Source organism: Balaenoptera musculus, chromosome 8 (genome assembly GCF_009873245.2).
Source record: "Balaenoptera musculus isolate JJ_BM4_2016_0621 chromosome 8, mBalMus1.pri.v3, whole genome shotgun sequence".
In the NCBI taxonomy this organism is placed as follows: domain Eukaryota; kingdom Metazoa; phylum Chordata; class Mammalia; order Artiodactyla; family Balaenopteridae; genus Balaenoptera; species Balaenoptera musculus.
Window position 1 is genome coordinate 30,292,498 of NC_045792.1, and position 26,805 is coordinate 30,319,302.

The 26,805-nt window shown below is 40.3% G+C and overlaps 1 protein-coding gene across 1 annotated transcript in view; it reads left to right on the forward strand.

Annotated features, from left to right (window-relative positions):
• The first annotated feature begins 4,866 nt into the window (after positions 1-4,866).
• The window catches only part of MMP20 (matrix metallopeptidase 20), a 48,245-nt gene continuing 26,306 nt past the window's right edge, over positions 4,867-26,805 (forward strand). The window contains 8 exon segments of the mRNA XM_036859862.1: positions 4,867-4,953; positions 4,955-4,993; positions 11,597-11,683; positions 11,986-12,146; positions 15,543-15,691; positions 17,833-17,958; positions 18,755-18,916; positions 21,170-21,311. Coding sequence (XP_036715757.1) covers positions 4,867-4,953; positions 4,955-4,993; positions 11,597-11,683; positions 11,986-12,146; positions 15,543-15,691; positions 17,833-17,958; positions 18,755-18,916; positions 21,170-21,311 — 953 coding nt within the window.

Below are 26,805 nucleotides of genomic sequence, written 5' to 3' on the forward strand. Positions count from 1 at the left end.
CACCTTCCCTAAGCCCAAGTTTCTTCATTTGTAAAATGAGGTGTTCTATAGTTTTGTGGAAAATGTACATAAGGTGCTTGGCTCAATGTCTGGCATATAATAAGGGTTTAATAAAAGTTTCAATATCTTAGGGTAATGCTACACACTTTTGTTTGATTCATTACATGGATTAAGGAAAAATTTCTCTCCCTGAGGGCAATCTTATTTTTCTTATTCCTAACTTTAATCATTCAATCAATCACTCATTCATACATTCATTTATTCAACAGGTGTTTATTGAAAACTTATTTTGTGCCAGACACTGTTTTATGCACTAGGGATATTGCTGCAGACAAAAGATAGAGTCCTTATCCTTATGGAGCTTACATTCTAGAAGTGAAAGACAGACAAAAAACACTTGAACAATATATAGCATGTCAGTGTATACATTTAATGATGTAATGTTTTACTTTTTCCCCACAACTGTTATTTTAATCAATGGTCAATTCAATAACCAATGGTATCTTAGAAGTAAGAAAATGTCATATATTCATTTTTTATTAATCCTTCACAATATTTCTGTGGAATTTTTGAAAATCATGGCAGAAAGCAATTCTGTAGTCTCCTATTTATGAACTGGACTGAACACTAAGCATCCATTTAATCCTCTCAACATCCCTTGACATAGGTATTATCCCCACATCGCCCACCCGCCATTTGACAATGCAGGAGTAGTTTAGGAGGTTTCACAGATTGTGGTAGACATTTTCTGGGTTTGGTTTTGATTTGTTCTTTGGCTGCCCAGCACCAATTTTTCTCTCTGGGGGATATTCCCATCATATATATATTTATATATAATTGGTGGTCTCTATGGAAGCTGTCCTGCCTCTTAGTGTGGAGGCCTTCTTCTTGCCTCTGGACATCAGGGGGAGGGCACATGACCCAGGCCCAACCAATAGAATTTCTCATTAATGACTGAATGCTGAGGGAGTGAGAAAAAGACATAGAAACAAGAGCAGCAGTAGCCTTGACTGTCCATCTGGAACATTGTCCAGTAGTAAGAGGCAAGGGTCCCAACAACTGATCACTCCTTGGCTCTGGTTTCTTCTGCCCTTAGTCCTGCTGGTTCTTCCAGCCTGATGCTCCAGGCTTCCTGGTAGTTCTCTAAGCTATCTGATATCCTTTAAATAAATGTTTTCTTTTAAATTATCCAAAACTGGTTTTCATAGCTTGAAACATAATAACACTGACTAGTAATATATCTAGAAAGTGACCAAGTCAATATTTAATTCTAGGTCTGTCTAAATACAGAGCCCTTTAATAAGTCAACTGGGCAATCAGTAATTTATTCAACAATTATTCATCAATCCATAGCATGCACAGCAGGCACTATCTCAGCAATTTCAATGTTGAGTATTTACTAAAACCCTTATGGAATCAAATTCAGCTAGGGTCTAGAAAAAAGCAGTTCTTTGCAGTAAACTTGATTCTGTAATTTAAAATGCTTATCCTCTTACATTAGTGGTACATGGAAACTTGAGTTCTGTGTAAAGTTCTACAAAGTCTGCAGGACCCCAAAACATCAACCTTGCCCAGAGGCTACCAACCTCCTGTTTCATCATGTATATTATTTTTATAATCTGATTTTTCTACAGATACTATGCTTTCCATATTTCTCTGTGATACGTGTTCTCATTCCATTCCCTTTTAGTCATTGACTTGCTTTGATATGATCTTTTTAGGTTAGAATGATTTGGATTTAATTTAGATTTGACACAAGAATGATAGAAAGAAAGGAAACTTTTGCTCCCCTGTGAAGAGAGAAAGTCAGGACAAAAAAACACCTAGTGAGAAATTACCAGCTTGAGTTTTTCACTTTGGAAGGGTCAAGGGTGTTGCCTAGAACTGGCCTTGAGGTAATACCTACTCATATTAACGTGTAAATGACTTATAAGAACATAAATTGCTACTCCTCTTCAGTTTTTGTGCTTAACAATCGAAGTGTCATACTTGGGAATATTGGGATTGATTGCATTCACACAAATGAAGAGTGGATACTGGAATCTTCTAGAAATATCTAGATCATACCTTATAAGCAGTTATTTACTTCAGTTTACTTCCAAAAATGGGACTTCGCAAATTCTTTGGAGTTCTGGAGGTGAGAGTATTTTCTGTCTATAGGTCCCAGAATTTCTGGCTATCGTTCTTCACTCCCTGCCTGCATTGGGGCCATCACGATGAATTGCAACAGTGGTTTGGGGAGAAATCAGGGGAATGAGATGATCAAATAGAGGGAAATTTCAAGGACTCATTCTTTGTTCTTCAATTGTGGCAGCTGCTGTGAAAGTGTTGTAGTAGCACTGCAGAGGGCAGGAGAACATATAAATGCAAATTTTAAAAGATTGTTGTCATAGTATTTTCCTTTACTTAGACCAAAAAGTGACAATGAGTATATGTTTGTACATTCATTCATTCATTTATAAAACAAACTTACGTGACTTTTATATCATTCATTCTTCAAGGAACTTATAATTCAGTTAGTTGAATTAGTCTACTAGATCTGTGGTTTTTTCTTTTTTCTTCTGAGGATCATGTTTTGTGTGCCTCACAGCATATAACAGAGATGATGTTCACATGTGTGACAAACTCTTGTTGAGTACCTGGGGTTATTCACTAGACACCATAAATGGCCATAACCCCACTGTTTTCTCTTCATGCAGGAAAATGTGTCAGCATGCAAACAGAGCAAGAGAGAGAGAGATCACTATAGTAATAACTTTGAATCTAGCCTAAGTGTGAAAGTAAGACATTTATGTATTTTTATCATTTAACAAATAATAGTATTAAAATATTTGCAACAGACTTCACAAATGACTTTAAATACCAGGTATGTCACCACTAAGACACACTGCTATAGATGGCAAGGGCAATACTGAATACTTTCTGTGACCAGGATGTTCTTGGCACTTTGTATATATTTTCCTTTCATCCCATACTTCATAATCCTGCTTGCTCATCTACTCCAGTGGTTTTCCAACTTTAGCATGCATCAGAATGACCTGGAAGGCTTGTTAAAATGCATCTGCTGGGCCCCATTCCCACAGTTTCTGATTCAGTAAGTCTGGGTGGGGCCTGAGAATTTGTATTTCCAACAAGTTCCCTGGTAATAGTAATGCTGCTAGCCCAGGAACTACACTTTGAGAATCGTTAACTGAGTCATCCACTCATCCGTTCAAAAAACATTAATTAAAAGCCTACCTGGTGGGACTTCCCTGGTGGTGCAGTGGTTAAGAATCCGCCTGCCAATGCAGGGCACATGGGTTCAAGCCCCAGTCCGGGAAGATCCCACATGCTGCGGAGGATCCCACATGCTGCGGGGCACCTAAGCCCGTGCGCCACAACTACTGAGCCTGCGCTCTAGAGCCCACGAGCCATAACTACTGAGCCCGCATGCCACAACTACTGAAGCCCGCACACCTAGAGCCCGTGCTCCGCAACGAGAACCCACTGCAATGAGAAGCCTGCGCACCACGACGAAGAGTAGCCCCCGCTCACCGCAACTAGAGAAAGCCCACGCATAGCAACGAAGACCCAACACAGCCATAAATAAATTAATTAATTAAATAAATTTCAAAAATTAAAAAAAAAACCTCCAGAGTGAAATAATTTAAGAACAATTAATTCATTAAAAAAAAAAAGCCTACCTGGTGCCTGGTAATAAAGTAAAAGGATAAATTGAACATTATTCTGTAAGAGCTGACGTCTACTGAGCGCTCTGCTGAGGGCTTTGTTATGACCTGATTTACTCCTTTATGACAATTCTTCAAAGTAGGTACCTTTTTCCCTATTTTTCAGGCAAAATTACCACCCCTGAAAGGGATTAAGTAACCTGCTCAAAGTCATACGGACAAGTGTCAGAAGTAGGACTTGAACCCAGGTCTACTGGATGCAAGTGACACCCACAGACACCATGTCACATGCTATGCTACCTCTGTAACATGAGGGGCTTACACACAGTACTACTGTCAGTCTTTTGCAGATTAAAAAAAAAATGCTGTTCAGAGAGGTTATATAACTTGCCCAAAGTCACCCAGCTAGGAAGTATCTTAAACAAAATTTAATCTGTTTGTCCGATGCCAAAGTACTTTTTCCACCATACAACACCATTTCTCCATGCTATCTCTAAATCAGGATCCATCCAAATCAGAGTCAGGAACAAGAGTATGACTCCAGTTAACCAGCGTGCACAGAGAATGGGGAATTGACGGTTTCGGTTAATGAAGAACATCTCTCTTATGTTAACTGATTCAAAAGCTTTCTAACAATTACCAGTGCACCGTCCACCCTAAGTCAGCATGGTATAATGTAATGCTTCCTTGATGATTCAGGATCTTACGTGTCCCAGAACCATCATTATAAACAGCATTTGTTTCTGAGAAATGTCCAAGTGGATACAGAAGAAGGTGAATGGGGTAGATGTGTGGGGAGCCCAGAGTTAGAGGACAAGTTAAAGTACATTCTACTCATTTACCTTCTCTGCCAGCAGAATGGAAAAGCCCCAAACTGAGACTCATCAAATGTTTCGGTTGAGGTGGGTTCAAATTAATCACGTTTACTCCAGTTCACGTAAGTAGCTGACAAACTGCATTGAAAGTGACTGTTTTTCTCCTTTTGCCACTTGGTAAATCGAAAAGAGTGAAGCGTTCCCTGACTCCTGTGTACCACTGTGTTACCCCATCATCAGGGTAGAAAGGAGCTGTATAATTACCTTCTGAGACATGAATCATCCTTGCTCTGAGGGCCCAGACCTGTTTGACTCTATAAAAGCAGCTCAAGGTCGAAGTGCCATCCCCCGGGCTGCTATAATTACCAAGCCACCAGGAGGAGATGAAGGTGCTCCCTGCATCTGGCCTTGCTGTCCTCCTCGTCACGGCTCTGAAGTTTTCCACTGCAGCCCCCTCCCTATTTGCAGCACCCACCCAGGACCTCAAGGAACAGCTACCAGCTCACACAGGTTTGTGAATCTTTGCACAATTCCCTCTTCCCCCTCCTGCCCCAGAAAACCTAAAGGGGATAATGAGAAAATAAGGAAAATCTGTTATGGCTTTGAAAACATCTTCTAAGTCCCCTGAAGTCTAATGGATATGATCCCCTGTAGAGCTAAGGCTGGTGTCTGGTACACACTGAGTGCCTGTGTTCCATGATTGCATAAATAAATGAATGAATGTCTCTCCAGGTATCTTGCCGCACACAGAATTTGAGGCGGCTTGCAAAAATACATGCATTACAAAAAAAAGGCAAAAGAAGTATTTGAGGAACAGCGTAGGAGGAAAAATAAGGGCAGAAAAATAAAAATCAAAGTGTAAGATTTGCACAGTACAGGTGGGTCGGAAACTTAGTGCTAAGATTCCTAACAGTCACAACAGAAAGATTTCCTGTGTTCACTTTTTAGAAAAATGGCTCTTGTACTCAGGGCAAACTTGATCAAAATTTGAAGTGAACCAAGTTTTTGCTGGGTGGCTACCCGCTTCTCATGTGAGGGTCTCTCCTCTATAAAGCATATTCCCCAAGCACCTTATTTACTTACAATTTCTGTACCTTCCCCTCCTTTAAAATCTCTCCTAACTGACTGTCGGAGAGGATCTGATAAAATAGTTCATATCAGAATTTCTTCGAAGACTAAGTGTGACTCAAAGTGATTCAATGTATATTTGCTTCCAAGCGTTTTATTTTTTTGTTTTTAACATTTCAAGGGAAGTGGCGAACTTTAACCTTAAGAAACAAGTCTTCAATGAAAGAATTTCCAACATTCATGAAAGGTGTGTAGGTGAGATGTTTTTACACCAGCGCCTCCGTTTCAAGTGTCTGTCAAAATGATAGCGCATCTGTGATTGTTAACCCTGCCTCCGGGTTGCTTTCCTACCTGCCAGGCTACACCTGTGTACAACATTGCAGAGCTGATTTTCACCTGTACACACCGGCGTGTCCCTACTGATTGTTTACACCACTCTTCCATTCTAATTGGTCCATCCCCCTGCCACACCAGTCGTTAAACATTTTGAACATCAACCCTGCATATAAGCAGCACAGTGGATGCCGAGCATAGACCTGCTGAATTGAACTTCCTTTGACTTGAGCCCACTTTCAGACGAACTAAATTCCAAATAACATATCTCACAATACTGGGGGTCTATTTCAAATTGTATTTTGCTGGTGCCACCAAGCTTTGAATCCCTTCTCCCCAGATGTAATCTTCCATCACCCAGCCTCATGCCACTCTGATGCAGAAACTAGAGTCATTGGGACCTCCAGAAGGAGGGTCATGCTGAGGCCAGAGCTGATCTGGCGGCTGAAGACCGTGGTTTTGTCCAGGTTCAGACAAACTATGTTCATTGGGCCCAAACCAGCCATGCCTCTTCATTTACAAATCATCATTTACTGCTTTTGTACCACAATGGCAGAAACCACTTGATGAAACCAAAAATATTAATTATCAGGCCTTTGCAGAAAACAATTAGCTGACCCCATAGTGGTCTATGCAGGAATAAGGCCAGTGAGCCTTGGAAAAAGCTAACCTTGCTAGGAGTATTTAGAAATAATTAGGTGTTCTTGGACTGTTGGGGATCTGTAGTGACCCCTTACTCCTTCCTCTCCAAAGCAAGTCAGCCCTCCTCAGTCTCCCTTATGTCGTACTTTCTGAAAGACCTTCGACCAAGGATCAAGGAAACTTCTCAACACCTGGCAAACAGACCTTCTCCTGCCTGCAATGGCCCCAGTCATCAGCTCTGGGCAGGAACAGGTATCACTCTGCAGCAAGCTGGAATGATTTGGGCAAACCTCCCAAGTGGATCCCAGTGTCTAGAAAGAATTACCGTCCCACCTTATAGTTTATAGAAATATTTAACAACTTAGGCAGCCTTACAATACAACAAATGAAATGACATGAAAATAGACTTATTTCATAAAAATAGCTTAAGTTCATTCATTCAGTAATTATTTATTGAAAGTTTACTGTATGCTATGTGCCAGGACCTGTTCTAAGCACTGGACAAACATCAGTGAACAAAACAAGTCAAGTCCCTGTTCTTATGGCGCTGACATGGGGATGATGGAGGAGTGGGAAGATGCTGGGAGGAGACAAACAAGTCAATCAGTAAGTCCCCAAGTGATATTAAAAAATAAATTAGGATGATAGCGAGTTACTGGGACCCTGGGGGGCATTTTCACTTGAGTAGTCCAGGAAGGATTCTCTGAGGAAGTGATATTTGAGATAAAGAGCTATGTGAACCTAAACTTCACAGTCGTGTGAAGATCTGGAGACAGAGCAGTCCAGGCAGAGAAAAGAGCGAGTGCAGCAGCCGGGGGCTGAAGGAGCTTGGATTGGAGCATCAGGCTAGCGTGGCAAGAAGATACTGGCTGAGTCCCAGAGTCAGGCCAGGCCAGCACATACCTGGGGCCTGGGGGCCCAGGCCAGGTTAAGCCCCTTCTACACTATTCTCTTCTTTCTAGATCGCTCACTAAGAGATAACAAATGGTTTCCTGTGCCTGGAAACTCCAGGCAAGAAACATTTCCAAATACTATTCGCTTCTTCCTAAACCCATGAACACGATAATCTATGCTTGAAAAGATAAACAGGTTTTTAGTCGATTTAATGCCCACTTGTATCTTTTAAATTCTGATTGGCTAATTATCATAAAGGCTTGGAAAATGATGAAATACTTAGTCTCATAATCCAGAGTTTTATTCTACTTTTTGTTTGTTTTTTTAAAAAATAATAATATCAATACAACATTTAATACAGGCTGTTAAATTGTCCTTAAAATAATATAAGCTTTTATAATCACATTATTATGAGCTTATAATTAAAGAAAATAAACAAAAAACCTTCCAAATACAAACTGTTAAATTCAGGTACTTTTACTACCATTTTACTTTCTGTGCATAAAGATACTTTTTAATTGTCATTATACTCAAAATTTGGTTCCTACCTTTCTTATTATTATAACACAATAAAATTTTGATTTTATACTATGTTCATAAAGATCATGTTAAAAAGTTACAAATATTTCAGAATATAAGTGAGTTATAATTTATTTAGCCATTTCCTTTGTTGGATATATGGAATATTTCCATATGAATAATGTTTCTATGAACATCTTTGTACGTCAGCCTAATCTAAAGGATTATTCTTTTCAGGATAGAGTTCCAGAAGTGTAATTAATGAGTAAAAAGGTATATACATTTTAAAGTCTTTTGATACATTTCAAATATTTTCACACTAAGGATCTCATTGGATCCTCATACTGGTGTGGGTAGGATAGACACCAACCCCATCTTATAGGTGAGAAACCTAATACCAAAAGGAATTGCCCAAGCTTTTTAGAACCTAGGATTTGTCACACAACAAAAAGTTCCCACAGTTCCATTCCTGTGACTTAGCCAAAACAGAAAGAAATATTGAAGAACCGTATCTTGAACTTCACCTTGTCCTGAAGCACACTTAAATCTGAGCTTTAAGCTCTTCACTCTCAGGAAGGACACTAGGAAAGTGCACTGAAAGAAGAGTTGGGAGGGGGACCTGGGCCACTAGCTTCTGGGACTGCCCTCGAGGCCTCTGCTAGTCTTATCTGTCAAACATTGTTAGAGACACGGAGAGGGGACCGCCATATTGCCAACCCTAGACTCCTGAGGTTTCAACAATGGGGGAGTACGGAGGGTGGGGAGGCACGTAGGACAATTCTGGTGAGTCCTGAAATCTTTGACCCAGGCCCACAATTAGGTGTTGAGCCAACAGCACACAAGTGTTAGAACAGAACACAAACACAGTTCTAAGTGGGCATCTTTGTGCCTAACTGAACATTTTGACTCTGAAAAGTATGCTAAACCCTCATCAATAACCTTGGCAAGAAAGTGTACAGAATAATTTGGGCTCTCTGTACCTCAGAGAGTTTGATAATTCTTCAAAGAAGCATATTTTCTATATTTTGGCTAAAGAAAAATAGCTCAAATGGTAACTGAACATCTACTCTGCACCTAGAACTGGGTCAGGCCAGGGCCATATCTGTGAAGGCATCACGATCCCCAGCCTGAGACCCCACAGGTGAGAGTATGAGAAGCTGGTGGACTGTGGTACAAGGTGGCAGGTATTCACCAGTCTAAGAACCACATTCCGTGGGAGCACCCAGTAGGGAGCAACTCACCTGTGTCACTGCAGTAACCAATCCTTGTGGTCTCTTTAAGTAGAAATAGTTTCTCATTTTATCTTTACTTCGTTAAAGATAGTTTTAATCCTATTTACTATGACTTGCCTTAAACCTTTCGAGCTGCAGGTCTAGTATCTTAAGCATATATTGAAGAAAAAATATTTTATTATAAAAATTATATATGTTCACAGCAAAAAAATATATAAAACATATATAACTAAAAATGAATTATTCTCAATTCCATCACTAAAATATAACCACTGTTAATCCCTTAGTCTATATTTTTCAAAACACTTTCTATGACTCAGTGCTGGGACTAACGTGAAGGAGTGACACAAGCTTGGACCCTGTCTTTATTTAAAATTTTGATATTTTGTCCATCATGGATTTTATGCATTAATTTTTATTTTTTTCCAAAAATATTGCATTAAACATTATTTTTCTTGATCCTTGAGTACTTGGCAACCCCCCACCCACTTCCTCATCCTAGTCCTAGTTTATGACTATATATCTGTGTGTATTAATAGGCACAGACTTCTGTTTACAAAGGTGGCTTGTACTATAATAATAGTTGTAAACCTCTTTTCACTTAATATGTCAGAAGCTTCTTCTTATATGACCATATTTCATAAAACCAAAATTAGAATTTAGAGTGTAAGTGTAACACATAACCTAACAAGGGAATAAAATATTTGAAATCAAAACGGCCTCAGAACATATGGAGCATCTGGCCTTCCGCACAGAGCTCACCTCTGAAGAGCGTAATTCAGACTTACCATGAGCATCATGTTATCACAGCATCAGCTTGAGCAAACAGAATGGCTCAGAGAATCAACGTCATCCTGCCAAAAAGATCAGGAACATAAAATGCTGATTTAAGATGGCCTAACCAGACACGGAAATGAAAGCAAATAGTTACACCTTTGTTTCAGGGCACCTGCCCTGGGTTTCAGGGCTCCATCGCCCTTTTCCTCCTCTTGGGTTCTCATCTCAGTAAGATTTTTACAAAGAACGACCACCAGGGAAGTGAGCTCCTCTCATAAGCAGGGCAAGGAGTAAGGATTGTTTGACCCCACCGTAAGAACACAGAGCACCTTGTCCAAACAAGTGAGCGAGTCTTACTCCTTTTCTTTTTTTCCTTAACAATTACAGTTCATGTTCATAGCAGAAAACTTTGGGATATAGGAAAGGATAAAGAATAAATTGTCACCCATAATTTTCAAACCCAGAGATAAACAAGATTAATATTCAGACTTATTTCCTTCCATTACTTATGTTACTTATGTTCATTATAAATTATATATATGTTAATTATCAATGTCTTGATTAATGTCTTAATTTTAAACGTTAATATAGATGTTAACATTATTATATTAATATACAGATATAATAAACATGAATATAACATATTTACATTATATGATTTTGTTTATGAAATTATGTATAAATATTTCACTTCTACCTTTCTCAGTATATTGCCATTATATTGACTGCATTACTCCATGCCATTAAATATTTTTCAAAAATATATAAATAATATTATTTATATACAACAGGTAAGTACCTTATAATAATGTACAAATATAAAATTTTATATTTGATAAAATACAGATATAAAGATTTAGCTGCTTTTTGTTTTCCTGAAATAAGTTGGGTGGGTGAAATTCCTGGGCCAACAGCAGGCTCTGACCCTACATTTTCACAACCCTGTCTCACTCACTTCACCCAAGAAGTCATACAGAGTGTTTTGAGTGATACATTAGGGTTTTAAGCCTTTAAGCGCAAATAAAAGCCTTCTAATTTATGGCTAATTTCATTTGCTTCAAGGGACAAAGAGCCAGTCCTAGGAAACATGCCCCTTGGAAACAATTTGCACCCCATGTATTGAACACACCTGAATTAATTAAAAGTCTCAGCTGGGAAACAGATTGACCTGCTGCTTTTGTATAAGATGAGAGGCTGCAATATAAGGCCGCAGAGAGTTAAGAACATACTGATCTTGCATAATGTATAATGAAAATACGACACTAATAACTGTTTACCAGAAAAATAGGACAGTCTTTGTTTTGCAAATTGGTAAAGACCTCAATGACAAATAAATGGTCCGTGGGGAAAATGTTCACATTATTCTCCTTCCATTATTTTTTCCTCTTCAAATAACTATTCATTGTAGAAAAAGTATAAAAGGCACACAAATAAAAAAATCTAAAATCCCACCGCCCAAAGATAATTGTTGTTAATAACTTGGCATATATCTAAGCTTCATCTATGAAAATATATCTAATTTTTTCAAAAGTGGGAATATGCTCTGCACACTATCTTTAGCATATCAAGAATACCGTCCCTGTCTTACCTGAGTGTAAGTGTTGCCCAGAGATTGTGCTGTGGACGTCAACCTGCCTCTCTGTTTCAGGCATACCTTGACAAATATTACACAAAGAAAGGAGGGCGCCAGATTGGTGAGATGGTTGCAAGAGGAGGCAATTCCATGGTTAAAAACATTAAGGAGGGCTTCCCTGGTGGCGCAGTGGTTGAGAATCTGCCTGCTAATGCAGGGGACACGGGTTCCAGCCCTGGTCTGGGAAGATCCCACATGCCACAGAGCAACTGGGCCCGTGAGCCACAACTACTGAGCCTGCGCGTCTGGAGCCTGTGCTCCGCAACAAAAGAGGCCACGATAGTGAGAGGACTGCGCACCGCGATGAAGAGTGGCCCCCGCTTGCCGCAACTAGAGAAAGCCCTGGCACAGAAACGAAGACCCAACACAGCCAAAAATAAATAAATAATTAATTTTAAAAAAACATTAAGGAGCTGCAGGCTTTCTTCGGCCTCCGAGTCACCGGGAAGTTATACCGGGCCACCATGGATGTGATCAAGAGGCCTCGCTGTGGAGTTCCTGATGTGGCAAACTATCACCTCTTCCCAGGTGAACCCAAATGGAAAACAAATACTTTGACATACAGGTAATGAGATCGAGTCTTTCCAAATTCAGAGAGAAAGAGACTTTCTCTCCTTCTTTCTTTTCATTTAAAAATATCTTCCTTCTGATCTGTATAAAAATCATGACTCATCACAATCATAAGAGAGCATAAGAACTTTTTAGGTCTAATCTTTAGAAAATGACAGTGGAGAATTCACTAGAAAATATGATCTCAAGAGTATCATAATGGCTGGCCGTTTTAGGCATTACAATTTTACCAATTAGAGACAACACATTTTTCTCTAAAGAAAAATAAACTAGTCTAGGATTAATAGCCTGATGGTACCAACCAGTTTTCTTAAAACAATCTTCTAAATCAGAAGTAAATAAACTCACCTACTAATAAATTAATTTTTTATTAATTCCAAAAATAATTTATTGACAATTTATTAAATGTCTACCATAGGCATTCAATTTTGGAGATGTAAAGGTGAGTAGATCACCTTTCCTCTCCTTTGGGGGAGACACGCATACAAACAGCCGCAGCTCCGGGTGAGAAGTCTGAAACTACAGGTCTAAGCAGACAACTGTGGCAGCACATGGAGGGAGCTACCAAGTCACCCAGGGACTGGCCAGTGACATCTGAGACTGACTTGTAGGCAAAGCGGGAGCCAGTCAGCCCCTAGCCCCAGGCTCCCCCATCTCCCACCTTATCCCCCCTCCACCTCCACAGTTGAGCCTGGTCCCCACCTGGCCATCCTCTGGTTTCCTCCTTTCCCAGACGGAACAAGGATTCTGCACGATCCAAGAGGACCCATTCACCCAACCAGAATCTACACCCTCACTGTACTCTGGGTTCTCAGGCCAGAATTCCAGCCCCACAGCCTGCATCCATTTGTGGGGCCAGTAAAGGCCTCCTTCCCAGGTTGGTCCACCCTCCTCCGTTGGACCATCCATGGTGCTTCCTAATTATTATACTACATTTTACTATTATCTATATTCACGAGGTCATTTACATCTCTTATCTGTATGATGGAAATGATGTGCTGCTGCTCATCTCCTCCCAACTTTACGTTCACTCGTGGCAAGTTGGTTGTTGAAATTAGCCATAGTGAGCGTACTTACAGTATGGAAATCAGCAAACCCTACAGACGAGGAGTTTTGGTCATAGAACCGGTTGTTAAACTGTAGCAGCACACCAGTGATTCCCTGTGATCAAATGGGGGCTCAAACCCAAGGAGAGATCACATGATTCCTCTAGGCCACTTGTTAGTTGCTATGAGCCTAAGAGTCCATTAAGGTGGTGCTGAACACAATTATTAGCCTCTGCTCCAGCATAAGAATTCCACAAAAATCAAAGCACTTGGGGAAGAAACACCCTATAAGGAATTAAACACCCAAGAGATTATGAGATGATTAAGGGTAAGACAGAAATATTTTATATAAACTCTCAAAGTTTTTTCTGTCATTTCTTAAAATAAACTGTATCATAGAATTTTAGTCAGCGATTATGCACAGCAAAGACAAGGGGATAGATCAAGCTAATTTGGGACTTAAAGAAGTATAATATTCTTGTGATAATATTTTGGGCAGTCCCAAAAGCACCCTCCACACTGCCCATCCAGTTGCTCCCGAACAACTCTCCTTCTCCCCCGCCCCACCCAAGAAGGAACTAGAGACTATCTTAGTACTCTGTCTATATAGCTACTGGATCTCAGAATAACTCCTTTTAACATAGTCCAAAGGACTGCAAAAGACAAAATATAGCATAGTGCTTATGTGCATAGGCTTTGGAGTCGTAAAGAACTGGGCTCAAGTCCTGACTAGTCATAAAACGTAGAGTGTTACTATTATCTCTGAAGGTTGCTGTGAGAGTTAGAGGGTGTACCGCATTTAAAAGTGCCTAGAACGAGGTCCAGCACGTAGTGTGTATTCACAGAACATTAACTGTCACCACTGCTGCTGTGTCAGTCTCCAGACCCTGGGTCAGGACACCTGTCCACATGCTCTTCCTTTCTGGTGTCGTCCCTTCTCCATCCCTGTCTTCTCCAGCTCAACACACAGGCAGCTCTGTGGGGATGGATAGCTTGTCTATAATGTGAGCGAATTTCGAGATACCAGCTACACAGAGCCATGATAAATCACAGATTCATATTCTGCAGTGGGCGTGGCATATTCTGAAAACACTAAATGGTCCCTTCAAGGGTCCTTCGGGTTTCCCCCCGGACACTCTACCTCCCTCCTCTTGGCCCCAGTCCCTGGAGTTAAAGATCTCCTTGATCCTTCCCTCTCCATTACTGAGGTTTAGCTATTTCCCATCGTCTCTGTGGGACATGGTCCCTTCCTTTTGGGCCCCCAGGATAAGCACTGTTGGTTTCTGGCTGAGAATGCACCACCTGCATCAGAATAACCTAGAATACTTGTTAAATGCAGATTTCTGGATCACACATGTGTGTTTAACAAGTTTCCTAAGTAGTTATCACAAGTCCTAAACTTTGAGAACTACTGAGTAGGCCCTAAAAAACACTAGCTTTTATTCATTAGTTCATCCACTTAGCAAGTGTTTGCTAAGTGCCTACTATGTGCAAGGGCCTGGACTAGGAAATGGAGAAAGAGAAAGTTGGCTAAGTGTCTGCTCTCAAGATTGGATCTCACAGAATTCACTTCTAACTCTGCACCCATGATTCCATCTGAGCCCAATGTTCTGGGTGGCAGTTCCTTTCTCCCGCCCTTCCTTTACATGCTGCCAAGAACCCCCAGCCCCTGGCCTCCAGCATGGCATGTCCTAGAAAAACACCAACTGTCTCCACCCACTGTTTGTCCAAAATGCTCTGTACTTTTCTGCTTTCTCATGTCATTGCCAGGCCAGGACTTGATGAAAGACTCAAGCCTTTTTCAGTTCAGGTGAGCATCCTTGTGAGGAGCTAGCACTTCCCCTTTAAGATACATATTATTTTAAGAAAAAACATTCCCCATGGCCCTGGGGAAATCCTGATGGTCTTTGAATAAGAATTTGAAAAACCTCAAAACTCTGTGTTTTTATTTTTTACAATTGAAAATTTTCAGTACCTTTTGGGGAAAGAGGTCCCTTCTCAATTAAAACCACTTTAGGGAAAATGGACTTCCGGCTACTCGTAAAGTTACACAAGGTATTATTCTTTAAAGTTAGTGATATATAATAACAATGAAAGCCAAACTGTTTCAGCACCAGATTATCTCAACTCTCTCATTTCTCCCCTTCATTTTTCTTACTGTTTAATATGTTTCAGTAATTTAACAAATATGAAAGCAAAATAAGAATTATTATTTTGGAGAAAGAAATCTGAAGTGTAGATTTATGTTCAATATTTTTATTTTTAATACAACCTTGACGTAATTCTTGCTTTCTTCACTTAGGAGCACTTACTGAAATCAAGACATGTTCCTTCTGTTTTCACAGAATATCCAAATACGCACCTTCCATGACTTCTGCAGAAGTGGACAAAGCAGTGGAGATGGCCCTGCAGGCCTGGAGTAGCGCCGTCCCTCTGAGCTTTGTCAGAATAAACTCAGGAGAAGCAGATATTATGATATCTTTTGAAACTGGAGGTACTGTGGTGCTTCTTAGATTTTGTCTACTAATCAGAGGAGAAATGTTTCAACACTTTTCCTTCTACAGTATTTAATCCATGTGATCAGCACAATCCTCCTTCACACAGTTGTGAAGGGCAGAGGCCAAGATCATGGCAAAGTCACAATCTTCATCTGGCCAGAATATAGAACCAGAGGAGTTCTCAGCATTTCTTGTCATCATTAGACTGAGCTGTAGAATGGACTCAGCATAACCAGCTTTCATAGTGGTATTGCCCCATCAGGGACAAATGCTGTCAGATTTAGCTTTCCCATTGGCTAGGAGGTCATCTGACCTCATCCCATTCCCATGATGATGTCCATCGCCATATACCCCCTCCCATATTAGCCAAGGATTTCCCATCTTGAATCCTCACTGAGGATTAATTCCACAGGAGCCCTGACAGCTTTCCTGTGCAGCAATGTTTAGGAGAGTGACTGGCATTGCCGTCTTGTCCACACTTGCATACCATCTTTTGGAGATGCCAGGCCTGCCTCCAACCTGCCCACTTCTTCTCCATCCCCCAACTCCCCCCAGCAAGGAGTAGAGCCCTTTTCAGAGAAGCATGTCTAGTAGTAGATGATGGAAAGGCCATGTAATTCCTTTCCCCTCTCAGCTTCCTCAGAGTCAAGGTATCACTGCCTCTTCCCCTCCACAGATAACATTTCTAAGTGTCCTATTTCAAGTCCTTATCTTAATTTTAATCTGATGTCACTGGGGAGATACATGCTTAGAAGCTGGGAGAGAGAAGATCAAGTAAGTCCTGAGTGTGACCCCTTGAGAGGTGGCCCTGGGTGTGGCCTGGTGCATGGCAGATCCTGTTCCTCCCAGAGGACCAAGGCCACCCCCAGTGAACTGGCAGGGCAGTGGGCTCAGGCAGCTCTGGAGGTGATGGAGTTAACATCTGGCTGTCTCTTGATCTTCCAAGCTTGTGCTTTGTTCCCTAAAACAAAGTTGACTAGGGACTGTGCTGCCATTTAACCAGGCCTTCAGGGCATGTAATCTGATTAAACAACACTGCACTGAAACCTGGGGAATGGCACACCAGAATTTGTTTTGTTGGTTTTTAATAAAACAAGGTATCCTCACGAAAATCCTGAAAAACTGTGAAATGTAGTTTCTATACTATCCCTCGTTTTATTCTTCCTCCTTTTCCATTATATTTGTAATGAACTTTTAATTAAATGTAGATAATAATACAAAAGCATATTAAGCTTTGAAAGTTGTAATTTTATAAACACCTTTATTGCTTTCATGAGTTTTATGCATGAAAGTATATCAAAATTACAGAGAAATTTTCTTTTTCTTTTCCTTTTTTTGACACTTCCTTAAATTATATTGTGCTCTAGAAGCAGAAAGCACACACTTGTTCAATTTACTATAATTGTCTTAGTCAAATCATATTTTTGTTTAGTTTTTTGTTTTTCTTATTAATTTTATTTTTTATTGCAGTATAGTTGATTTACAATGTTGTGTTAGTTTTAGGTGTACAACAAAGTGATTTAGTTATATATATATGTGTGTGTGTGTATATATATATGTATATATATATATTCTTTTTCAGATTCTTTTCCCTTATAGGTTATTACAATATATTGAGTATAGTTCCCTGTGTTATACAGTAGGTCCTTGTTGGTTATATCTTATATATAGTAGTGTGTATATTTAATCCCAAACTCCTAATTTATCCCTCCCCCCCAACCCCGAATCATACATTGAAAGCACTCTGCCAACATGTTCACAGACCAGTCAATGGACAAGGTTGCGAATGACCATCTGCTCTTTCTCCTTTTGTAATCTGTGGCATGCTCATAGTCTACAGTATGCCTTGTGCCAATTAATAGACATTGCAACAAATACAATATCAGAAGAACATTTTTTATTTTTAATGCTTACTATCTTTAAAATACAAAATATCCCTTTTATTTTTTTAATGGATAGGTTACTCATTGGCATGTGAGCTTCTTCTTATAAAAAAAATGAATATTGAAAAGTAAACCTATTTGTATGAGAAGTGTCAATGCTATTGAAAAAGTTTTCCATTCACTGTGATATTAGGTACCCTGCAAAAATTGCTAGAAAGACTAAATCCTGTTGGTGTTTCTCTGCACTTGTTTAGATCACAGGGATTCCTATCCATTCGATGGGCCTTGGGGGACTCTATCTCACGCATTTGCACCTGGAGAAGGCCTGGGAGGAGATACACATTTCGACAATGCTGAGAAGTGGACTATGGGAATGAATGGTATATATGCACAATTCACCATAACCTGGAAAATATTGTACCTTCTTCTGGGCCTCCATCATAAAACCTTGAGGTTCAACATCCCAAGCCACCCTTTAAGTAGGGGGGCTGGCTAGGAAAAACAAGTAAGCCAAAAATTCAAAAGGGAACACCGTAAGGGAAAAAGATCCACTCTCAAATGTGCTGTAGACTTTTCTGATCTCTGGTTCATAGTGTATAATCTCAAGAAACAGCAATCCCCTACTCAACACATGGCTCAATTTTTCTTCAACTACATAATATTTTTTGATTCTTACTTGTACTTGGAAATAGGCTATATTCAGAAATGACCTAAGGGGAGTCAGTACTTTCCTGAGAAGTATGATGGGGATGGGTATAAAAGTTCTAGAACATCATGCATGTCAACTGGAAATCTTCAGTGTGAAACTTGTGTGGATAAAAGGGAGTAGGCAGGGAACTAGTAAGTCATCTGTGGCCTAAATCTAGGTATTATTGCTACTGTTAGCTCTAAGGCCCTTCTTTATCAATCTACCTAGCACCATTGACAATGAACAAAATGAACTGATTTACATTTCCATCTTCTCCCACCCCGAAGCCCCTCCTAACCAAGGTGGGGAGAACTGGACTAAAGTCAGCAAAGCTAAGTGCCAGGACAACCTACCAACCTTTGAATAACCCAGTTGTGAAAAGAAAATGAATAAACTGTGATTTGGAGATAAATTCTCCTGTGAAGACAGGAAATGTTGAAAATAAAACCTTGTGCTGATGCTGTCCTTTTCTCTCTCATATTGTCTAGGTTTCAATTTATTCACCGTTGCTGCTCATGAATTTGGCCACGCACTGGACCTGGCCCATTCCACAGACCCATCAGCACTGATGTACCCAACTTATAAGTATCAGCATCCCTATGGATTCCACCTTCCCAAGGATGATGTGAAAGGGATCCAGGCACTGTACGGTACAATCACTACACTTTTTTTGACCACAAACCCTGAAAGTGACAGGCATTTGGTCTCCAACTTAAAGAAAATATACTTTGTCAGGAGTTACCTGCATAAGTGAAGATTAAGCTAGAAACTACAGCCCCAGCTATGCCCTCTTATGAAGAGCTTATTTACCAGATATGAGTATTGCTTTCTTTTGTAAGATGTACAATTAAATTTTACATCTTTCCTCTAGAGCATATTGGTCCCTTGATGGCCATAGAAAATACAATCATTTGTGTGTATTTTGAGTGTCGATCAGGAGTCAGACATTGGGAGAGGATGGATATTTTTCATATATATGGTGATTATCCATTTGCAGATAAGTGACCTTATCTTCCTAAAAATAGCAATGATGATGGTAATAACTACCATTCAGTCATATAGGCAATCTGCAGTTTGCAAATCATGTTCATGAGTCATCTCCGTACCATCCTCATGATCAGCCTGTGGGGTGTGAAATGTTTTCCTCAATCGATAGTTGAGAAAGCTGAGGCTCAAACACAGTAACTGTCCCAAAATATTCAAAATTATCTCAAGTGTCAACATTCTTTCAAAGGTAATAAAGGATTATTAGGAACTCTATATCCAATTTTGCTTAACAGAAAGACAAATCTGTTAATCCATGAGATGAAATCTTGAAACATCATTAGACCTTGACATTTTTTTGTGTTTGATGGATGAAAGCTGAAGAATCTAGGAAACTGACTTTTCCTTAAGCCTCAGAGCCTGTTTATTCAGGCTTTACTTATAGGAGTCCCTCCTCTTCCCCTCAGCCTAGAAAAGGGTCTGTAGAGCCCAGCTCACCCATGTTTCCTGCATGCCAGCCAGCCCATCTACTGCTTAGAAATGGGCACACACATCTGCAGTCAGATTTTACCTGAGGCATAAAAGACAAATTTCATCCCAAAAAGTGTTCGGCCAGCTGTATCCCTTCAGAGAGGGGTATATGCCAGTCCTGCTCTTCCCTTGATTGACAGGAAAAAAAATACTGTGAATCTCTCCATATAACACATTTGGCCCTAGGACTCCAATGTGAAACATTTCCTGTGGCCACCAAGAAGATCCCACTCCAAATCCGTGCCTGCCCTTTATGGGTCCTTGTGCACTGGAGAGCCACCACCATTCTGATGGCCACTCTTACTCGGCCAGGAGCTGCAGCTTATATTTTGACATGACCATTTTTACACAGGTGAACAAAATGCAGAAGCATGGTTTTATATTGCCAAGAAGCACACACACCACCCACCCCTGACCACCTGAGCACCCTGATCTTTGGCAGAGTGCCTGGCAGCACATTTCTGATCTGACCAATTTCCAGTTTCTGATCTTTTCCCGAAGCTGCACCCCACCTCTGATCTTCACCCCATTGCTGACCCTTCTCCACCCTGATCTCACCCATCTCTCACTCTTAGTGGACCCTTCCCTGTGCCTCACTCCTTCCCTGATCCTCAGCTCTGGTCACAACAAGACTCCATCAAGCACAGAGACCTGCATGGGGCAGTGGCTCAGCCAGCCCCAGCTCACTCTTCTGTAGCTGGCAGACAGTCCTCAGGAACAGAATGGGGGATGAAAACTCACCAACACTTCTCCCAAAGGGCGGGTCCTACATTCCAAGAGGGTCCACCAGAAGATAACTTTAAATGGCAAACACTTCCAAGGTACTTCAGTGCCCCAAGAATTTGCTCAGTCTCTTCTGGGTGCCTAAGAAAAGGCTTGTGCACAGGGCAGGACACCCAGAAGTTGTTCAAAAATAATAAGAAAACACACAAGAAAGTTATAATCTTATTGAGAACAAGAGTACTTAATTATCAAAAAGAAAAAAATCAGAGGCAATTTTCAAAATAGATTCTTAATTTGAAACACACATAGCTATCAAAGAAATTATGCATAGTAATGAAATAATAGTTAACATTTTTGGAACTTTTATTATATGCCCAGCATTCCACTAAGTGCTTTTTAGGCATTATTTAATTCTCACCAAAACCTTCTGAGGTAGGTACCATTACTGCCCCATTTTACTATGAGGAAATGGAGGCTTAGAGAGGTTCACCTGTATCACACAAGTCAGCAACTAATGAAGCCGGGGTTCAAACCCAGGTCTGCCTGTCATCGACAGCCATGTTCTTTATTACCTTGTCATATACAGTGAAAGCAGGTCCCTGGAGCAGAAGTGCACAGACTCTACATTCCTGGTACCATTTTGACCAAGTTGCTTTGAATCCTAGGACCTTGGAAGACATTCCCAGGGAAGCCCGCTGTGCCCCACAGCCCCCCTCATAATCCTATTATCCCTGACCTCTGTGACTCCAGCTAAGCCTCTGATGCTGTGGCAATGCTGGGGAAGGAGCTCCTGTTCTTCAAGGACCGGTAAGCATTAAGACATGCCATCAACTCTTATCAGGCCTCAGCTCCGTATCCAGACACACGTCACTCTAGAAGACCTTGTTGCTGCCATGGGTGGCGATCATGCAGAAGTGCTGTCCTGTGTGGCATTTGGATGGGAGGCAGGAGTCTTTGGGGAGATATGGAACTGCCAAAACCCAAAAAGCACCTACTATGCTCTTGCCACTGTACTGTTTTCTGTACGAGTACAGTGTTTCTTCTAAACTTTTTCACTGTGAAGCAGAGTTAGAATCCCAAATTTACAGATGAAGACAGAAGCTCAGGAGAACACGTAACTTCATAAGGTAACACAGTTGTATTAAGTGGCTAAGTTATGACACCAGCCCAGATTTATCTGATGTCTGTTTTGTTCACCACTGTATCCCTAGCGAGAGCACATAGTATATTCTCAATAAATATTTGTTATGAGGGTTGGATAGATGGAAAGATGGACAGAGAGCTTGTTGCAAGAATGGATGGATTCATGGATGGATGGTTGGTCAGGTGGATAGATAGATGGGTGGATGGTTCTAAAGTTAGTATTCTTCCTAAACCCCTCTTTCTCAAGGCCTCCTGACTTTTCAACTATCAGCTGTCAGAAAGCACAGAGAAGGAGGGAATATTGGTGGGTTTTTGTTATACTACAGCTTTAGTTACTCAAGAATACCCTGAGGTTTAAGTTTCTATTACTGTTGTTTTAGGAATGTTTCTTCTGGGCTTACTAGTAGAAGTTTCAGTAGTTCTGTGAGTTGTAAAGAATGATGAGATAGCATTGGTATTTAACTTTAATAGTGTAGGAGATTGAGTAATTTATGATACTAGAGATCCTGGGTTTTCAGTGAAGATACTATAGGAGCTATAGGAGTAGCTATAGTATCAGATACAGCTATGATTAGTGGTGATAGGTGGTTGATCTTTATTTTTTAGTATTTTTATTGTTATGGAGATTACTCATCAAAATTAAAATAAGTAACTTTAACATTAGTGTAATAAGGAAAAAGAGGAAAGTTAAACGTTTTTGGTTTGAAATTGATGTGGAAATTTTTTTTTTAATATTTATTTATTTATTTATTTGGTTGTGCTGGGTCTCAGTTACGGCAGGCGGGCTCCTTAGTTGCAGCTTGCCAGCTCCTTAGTTGTGGCATGCAAACTTAGTTGCGGCCCGCATATGGGATCTAGTTCCCTGACCAGGAATCGAATCCAGGCCCCCTGCATTGGGAGCACGGAGTCTTAACCACTGCACCACCAGGGAAGTCCCAATGTGGAAGTTTTTATCTGAAGATAAAAAGAAGTTTTTGTAATAAAGTTTTCTAGCCAAATTAAATGTAATATTAATGATGCTAGCTTTTTGGCTTGCTGAAATGTTGATGAATGGTGGCAGGCAGTGAGTAACAATCGGAAAAAACCTGAAGAGGTTGGAAAATTTATACAGGTGCAAAGGGGAATTAAATTTTAGGTTTTGTGTTACAAAGTTCAAGTGCTAGAATAAAACCTGAAACAGCTACAGGGAGAGCTGCTCATTTTAGGTCGTAGGGCATAGTTATATGTGGAATAGTTGTTGGGGTAATCTTGTTGGAAGTAAAAAATCTAGTGAAAATGCTTCTGATTAAAAGATGTTTAATAGAATCAATTAGGAGAGGATTATTTTCATTCATTAGAATTAGTGTTGAAAAAATGAGGTTGTGCTAGACAGGTGAAGAAAATAATTTGAACACTGTAGGCAACTGCTAGGGAAGTAGCAATGAGAGTAACTAATAGGGCTCAGGCATTGGTATACAGTGTGTTAGCAGTTTGATAATTAAGGCTTTGGAGTAAAAGCCTGTAAGGGAAGGCCTACCTGTGAGCTCTAGGCTTCTGTTAATAAGTGAGGTTGAAGTAAAGGGTAAAGCTCTAAATAAGCTGCCTATTTTTCAAGTGTCTCATTCAGTAAGTTATGAATAATAGACCCAGAGTATATAAACAACATGGAATTTAAAAATACACGTGTGCAGATGTGAAGGATGCTAAGTATGGTTGGGTAATACCAATGGTAACTATTAGGCCTAACTGGCTTGAAGTAGGGAAGACAACAGTCTGCTTAATGTCATTTTGCTGTGAAGAGTTAGTGTGGTGATAGCACCTAGACAGAGTGTCAGTGTTTTGAATAGTTTTATTATTTTCTATCAATGGTAAAAGCAAATTAGTAAAAAACACCTTTTTCAACTCTTGTGCTTGAATGATGCTGGGGCGGTTGCTGGGCTTCCTGTGGCTGAGGGAAGTCGTGGGCGAGGCCAAGCTGGGCGGATTTACCAGCCACAGCTGGAAGCCCCATTAGTAGAAGCAGATAATGACCAAGGTTAAGCATGAAGATTTGTTGGAAATCTCATGAGTTTAAGTTAAATTGTTCCTTTTCTCCTTGTTCTGTGGCTTCTCAGGGAGCATAATTACTTCTCTCCTTGGACAAAAAGAGAAACATCCCAACTCTCACCTCCACTCCTCCCCTTACTGGGGACTGAATTCAACCACATCAGAATAGGCAGAGGTGGCTCAGGCATATGCATGTGTGACATTATTTTTTATTCTTTTTTCTTCATTGGAAAAGTGGTCGTTGAGCTCATACAGAGTGTTAAAAACTGTTGTAGTGACTGGAGCTATAAAGATGGATCAATAGTCCCCTTGCTTTTGTACACTTCAGGGTTAGATGAGGGAGAGGGACATTCAAAAAGTGCTGCCATCTCCCTGTGTGCTCATGTGCGCATTTAGACAGAGAGAAAACACTCTGGTGTCTCTTTTTATAAGAGCACTAATCCCATCAGTCCCACCCTCATGACCTCATCAAACCCTAATTACCTCCCACTGGTCCCATCCAAATACCATCACACCATCACATTGGGGGCTGGGATGAATTATGGGGAGACACAAACATTCAGCTCATAACACAGAGTACTCACATTGTTAAACATGTTATTGGATGTCCATCCAGACTTTTTCTCTGGGTAGAGATTTATTGTAAATATGGGAGGGAGACAGGGATGTCCACAAAAGTGGGATTTTGTAATGTGCTGGATGTGCTGATTTGTACATTTTTTCACTCAATAATATCTCATTTTTCCATGTCAATGAATTTTAATTTTCATCTTTATTTTATGTATGTATATATTATCCTAATATATAAATCTGTCCTAACTTATTTAACCAATCCCAAATTAATGAACATCTGGATTTTTTCTGATTTTTAAAAATTAGGAACAGCTTCAATAATGAATGGGCATCTGATTTTCAAAGGCAAATGAGAGGAAAGCCCAGGAACTCAGGCTTTAGACTTAGGCTAATTTGGTTTAGATCTGGCCATGCTTCTTACTGATCAGGTGACACTGGGCAAGTAATGTGCCAGACACGTAGCAAGCACTCAATAAAAGGCAGTTACTATATTTAGGAGTGGAAATCAAAAAACATGTACAACAGATTAGGGATTAGAAACAACCTGAGGTATTTTTAATTATTATCTTTTTTATTAAGCCTTATTGATTATTTACTTTATTTTTATTGTTTATAACCAAAAAGTAAACCAAAGGGGAATCGGTAAACATTGACTCAGGAGTGATAGGCAAGGCTCAGAGCAGGAAGCCTGGACACCGTGCAAGGTGACGTCAGCTTCATCTGAGGGATAACCTTGTCAGACTCTGCTGCCCAGACAAGTGCATGTAGCACTTGTGCCCCAGTGCAGCACACAGCTTACTCTTTTGGTAATATCAATGTTTGTGATGGAGGCAAAGGAGACAGTGCAGTCAAAGATACTATGCCCTTTCATGCAATTATAATTGTTTTCTTAAAAAAGCAAAAGAAACATTTTTTAACCTTCTGTTTATCAAACTCTAAGCATTCAAAAATTGCCATAAGTGAAGATAATACATCCTTTGACAAAATCTTGACTGTAAATACTGAGGGTGGTAACAGAATAGAAAGGGAGGCATAGATATAAGGGACATTTAGAAAGGAGTGGTTAGGGAAGGGATTAAAGAAAGGGAACTTGTATCTGCTCAGCCATCACCTTGTCATCTCCCATTTCTGATCTGATGAGCTATTGTGGTAGGGCAGGTAATACCAAAGGTCTAGGAGGAGCTAGAAGGAGCCGGGAGTGGTACCCTTTCAACACTGGAATTGCCACTGACCCAACCTGGGACTTTGAACCTCTCTTTCTCCGCTTTAAAATGAGGTGTTGTCTGATATTCATAGCGACTTCAGTGTGTCCAGTACTCACTATGCTAAGCTCTTTGTTATCAACTCCTTACAACACCCCTGTGAGATATGGATTATTATTCCTTTTTTATCAGACATAGAAAAGATAACTGGTTCAGGCTCACTTCGCTAGTGAGGGGTGGAGCTGGGGCCCACACCCACACTGTCCTCTGCCAGAGCCCATGCTCCTAACCTCCCTGCCTAACCACCTCCTAAGGTGCTGTCCAGAGCTAGAATCCCATGGCTCTGATCTCCTACCAGCTGTCACCAAAAGTCCCCAAGTTCTTGCTAAGCCTGGACAAAGAACAAAGAATTCTATCAAGTCACAGTCATCATGGCAACCTGGGGACCATGATGAAAGTGTTCCCAGTCTGTTCTCTCCCACCTGCCAGCCTGGAATTCCCCATCACCAACAATAACCTGTTGATGAGACATTTCAGGCTGTGGATGTAATAACCACACAGTTTGTTTCCAAAGCAAGATGGAATGCAGTGCCTTTTAAAGTCACCGTGAGATTGTTACATATTCTCCGCAGTGTATAAAGGTACATTGGTACATTCAAATGTTCTGTTGGAAGAGATATAAACTTCAGCTATAATAAGTTGAAAGTCATAAGTATATATGACTTTCATATATATATAAATATATGTATATATTTAATTCATATAGATTTCTCTTTATAATAGATGACAAAATATTAAAGTTATCCCAGATTTCCTCGAGATGACTGGAACTCCAGTCATACCCAAATGATATTTGCATCTCTCTGATTACTCTGGGTTTTACATGATATAATTTTAACGATAAAATCAAGAATATCACAATCAGCTATAGACCTTAGAAGAATAATAGCATTTTACATATGGAATAAGCATAAAGGTTGATCATGTCCTAATCCTTCATTTTGGAGATAAGAAAGCTAGGCCCGGGTCTCTCAGCCCAGCAGACCCTCCACTGCAACCCGGGTCTGCTGACTCATGATGCTGAGTCTACCCTATCACTCACATAGATAACCTCTGACTGTGCGATGGAACTACGAAGAGAACGCCGTATTTTGACTTGAATGAATGAATGCTTTTTGACTGGAATGCATTTGGAGTGAGTAGGAAAAGCACTTTGGGGCGGCTCCTGTGCTTCTGGGCCCTTGGCCCGCGGGTTGGATAAAGAGCCACAACCTTTACCCAACCTGCAAGGGAAAGAAGAAGGAGGTCTTAGACTATCCAGGTTTCCCAAAAATGTTTGCTAGGCTTCTTCACATTCT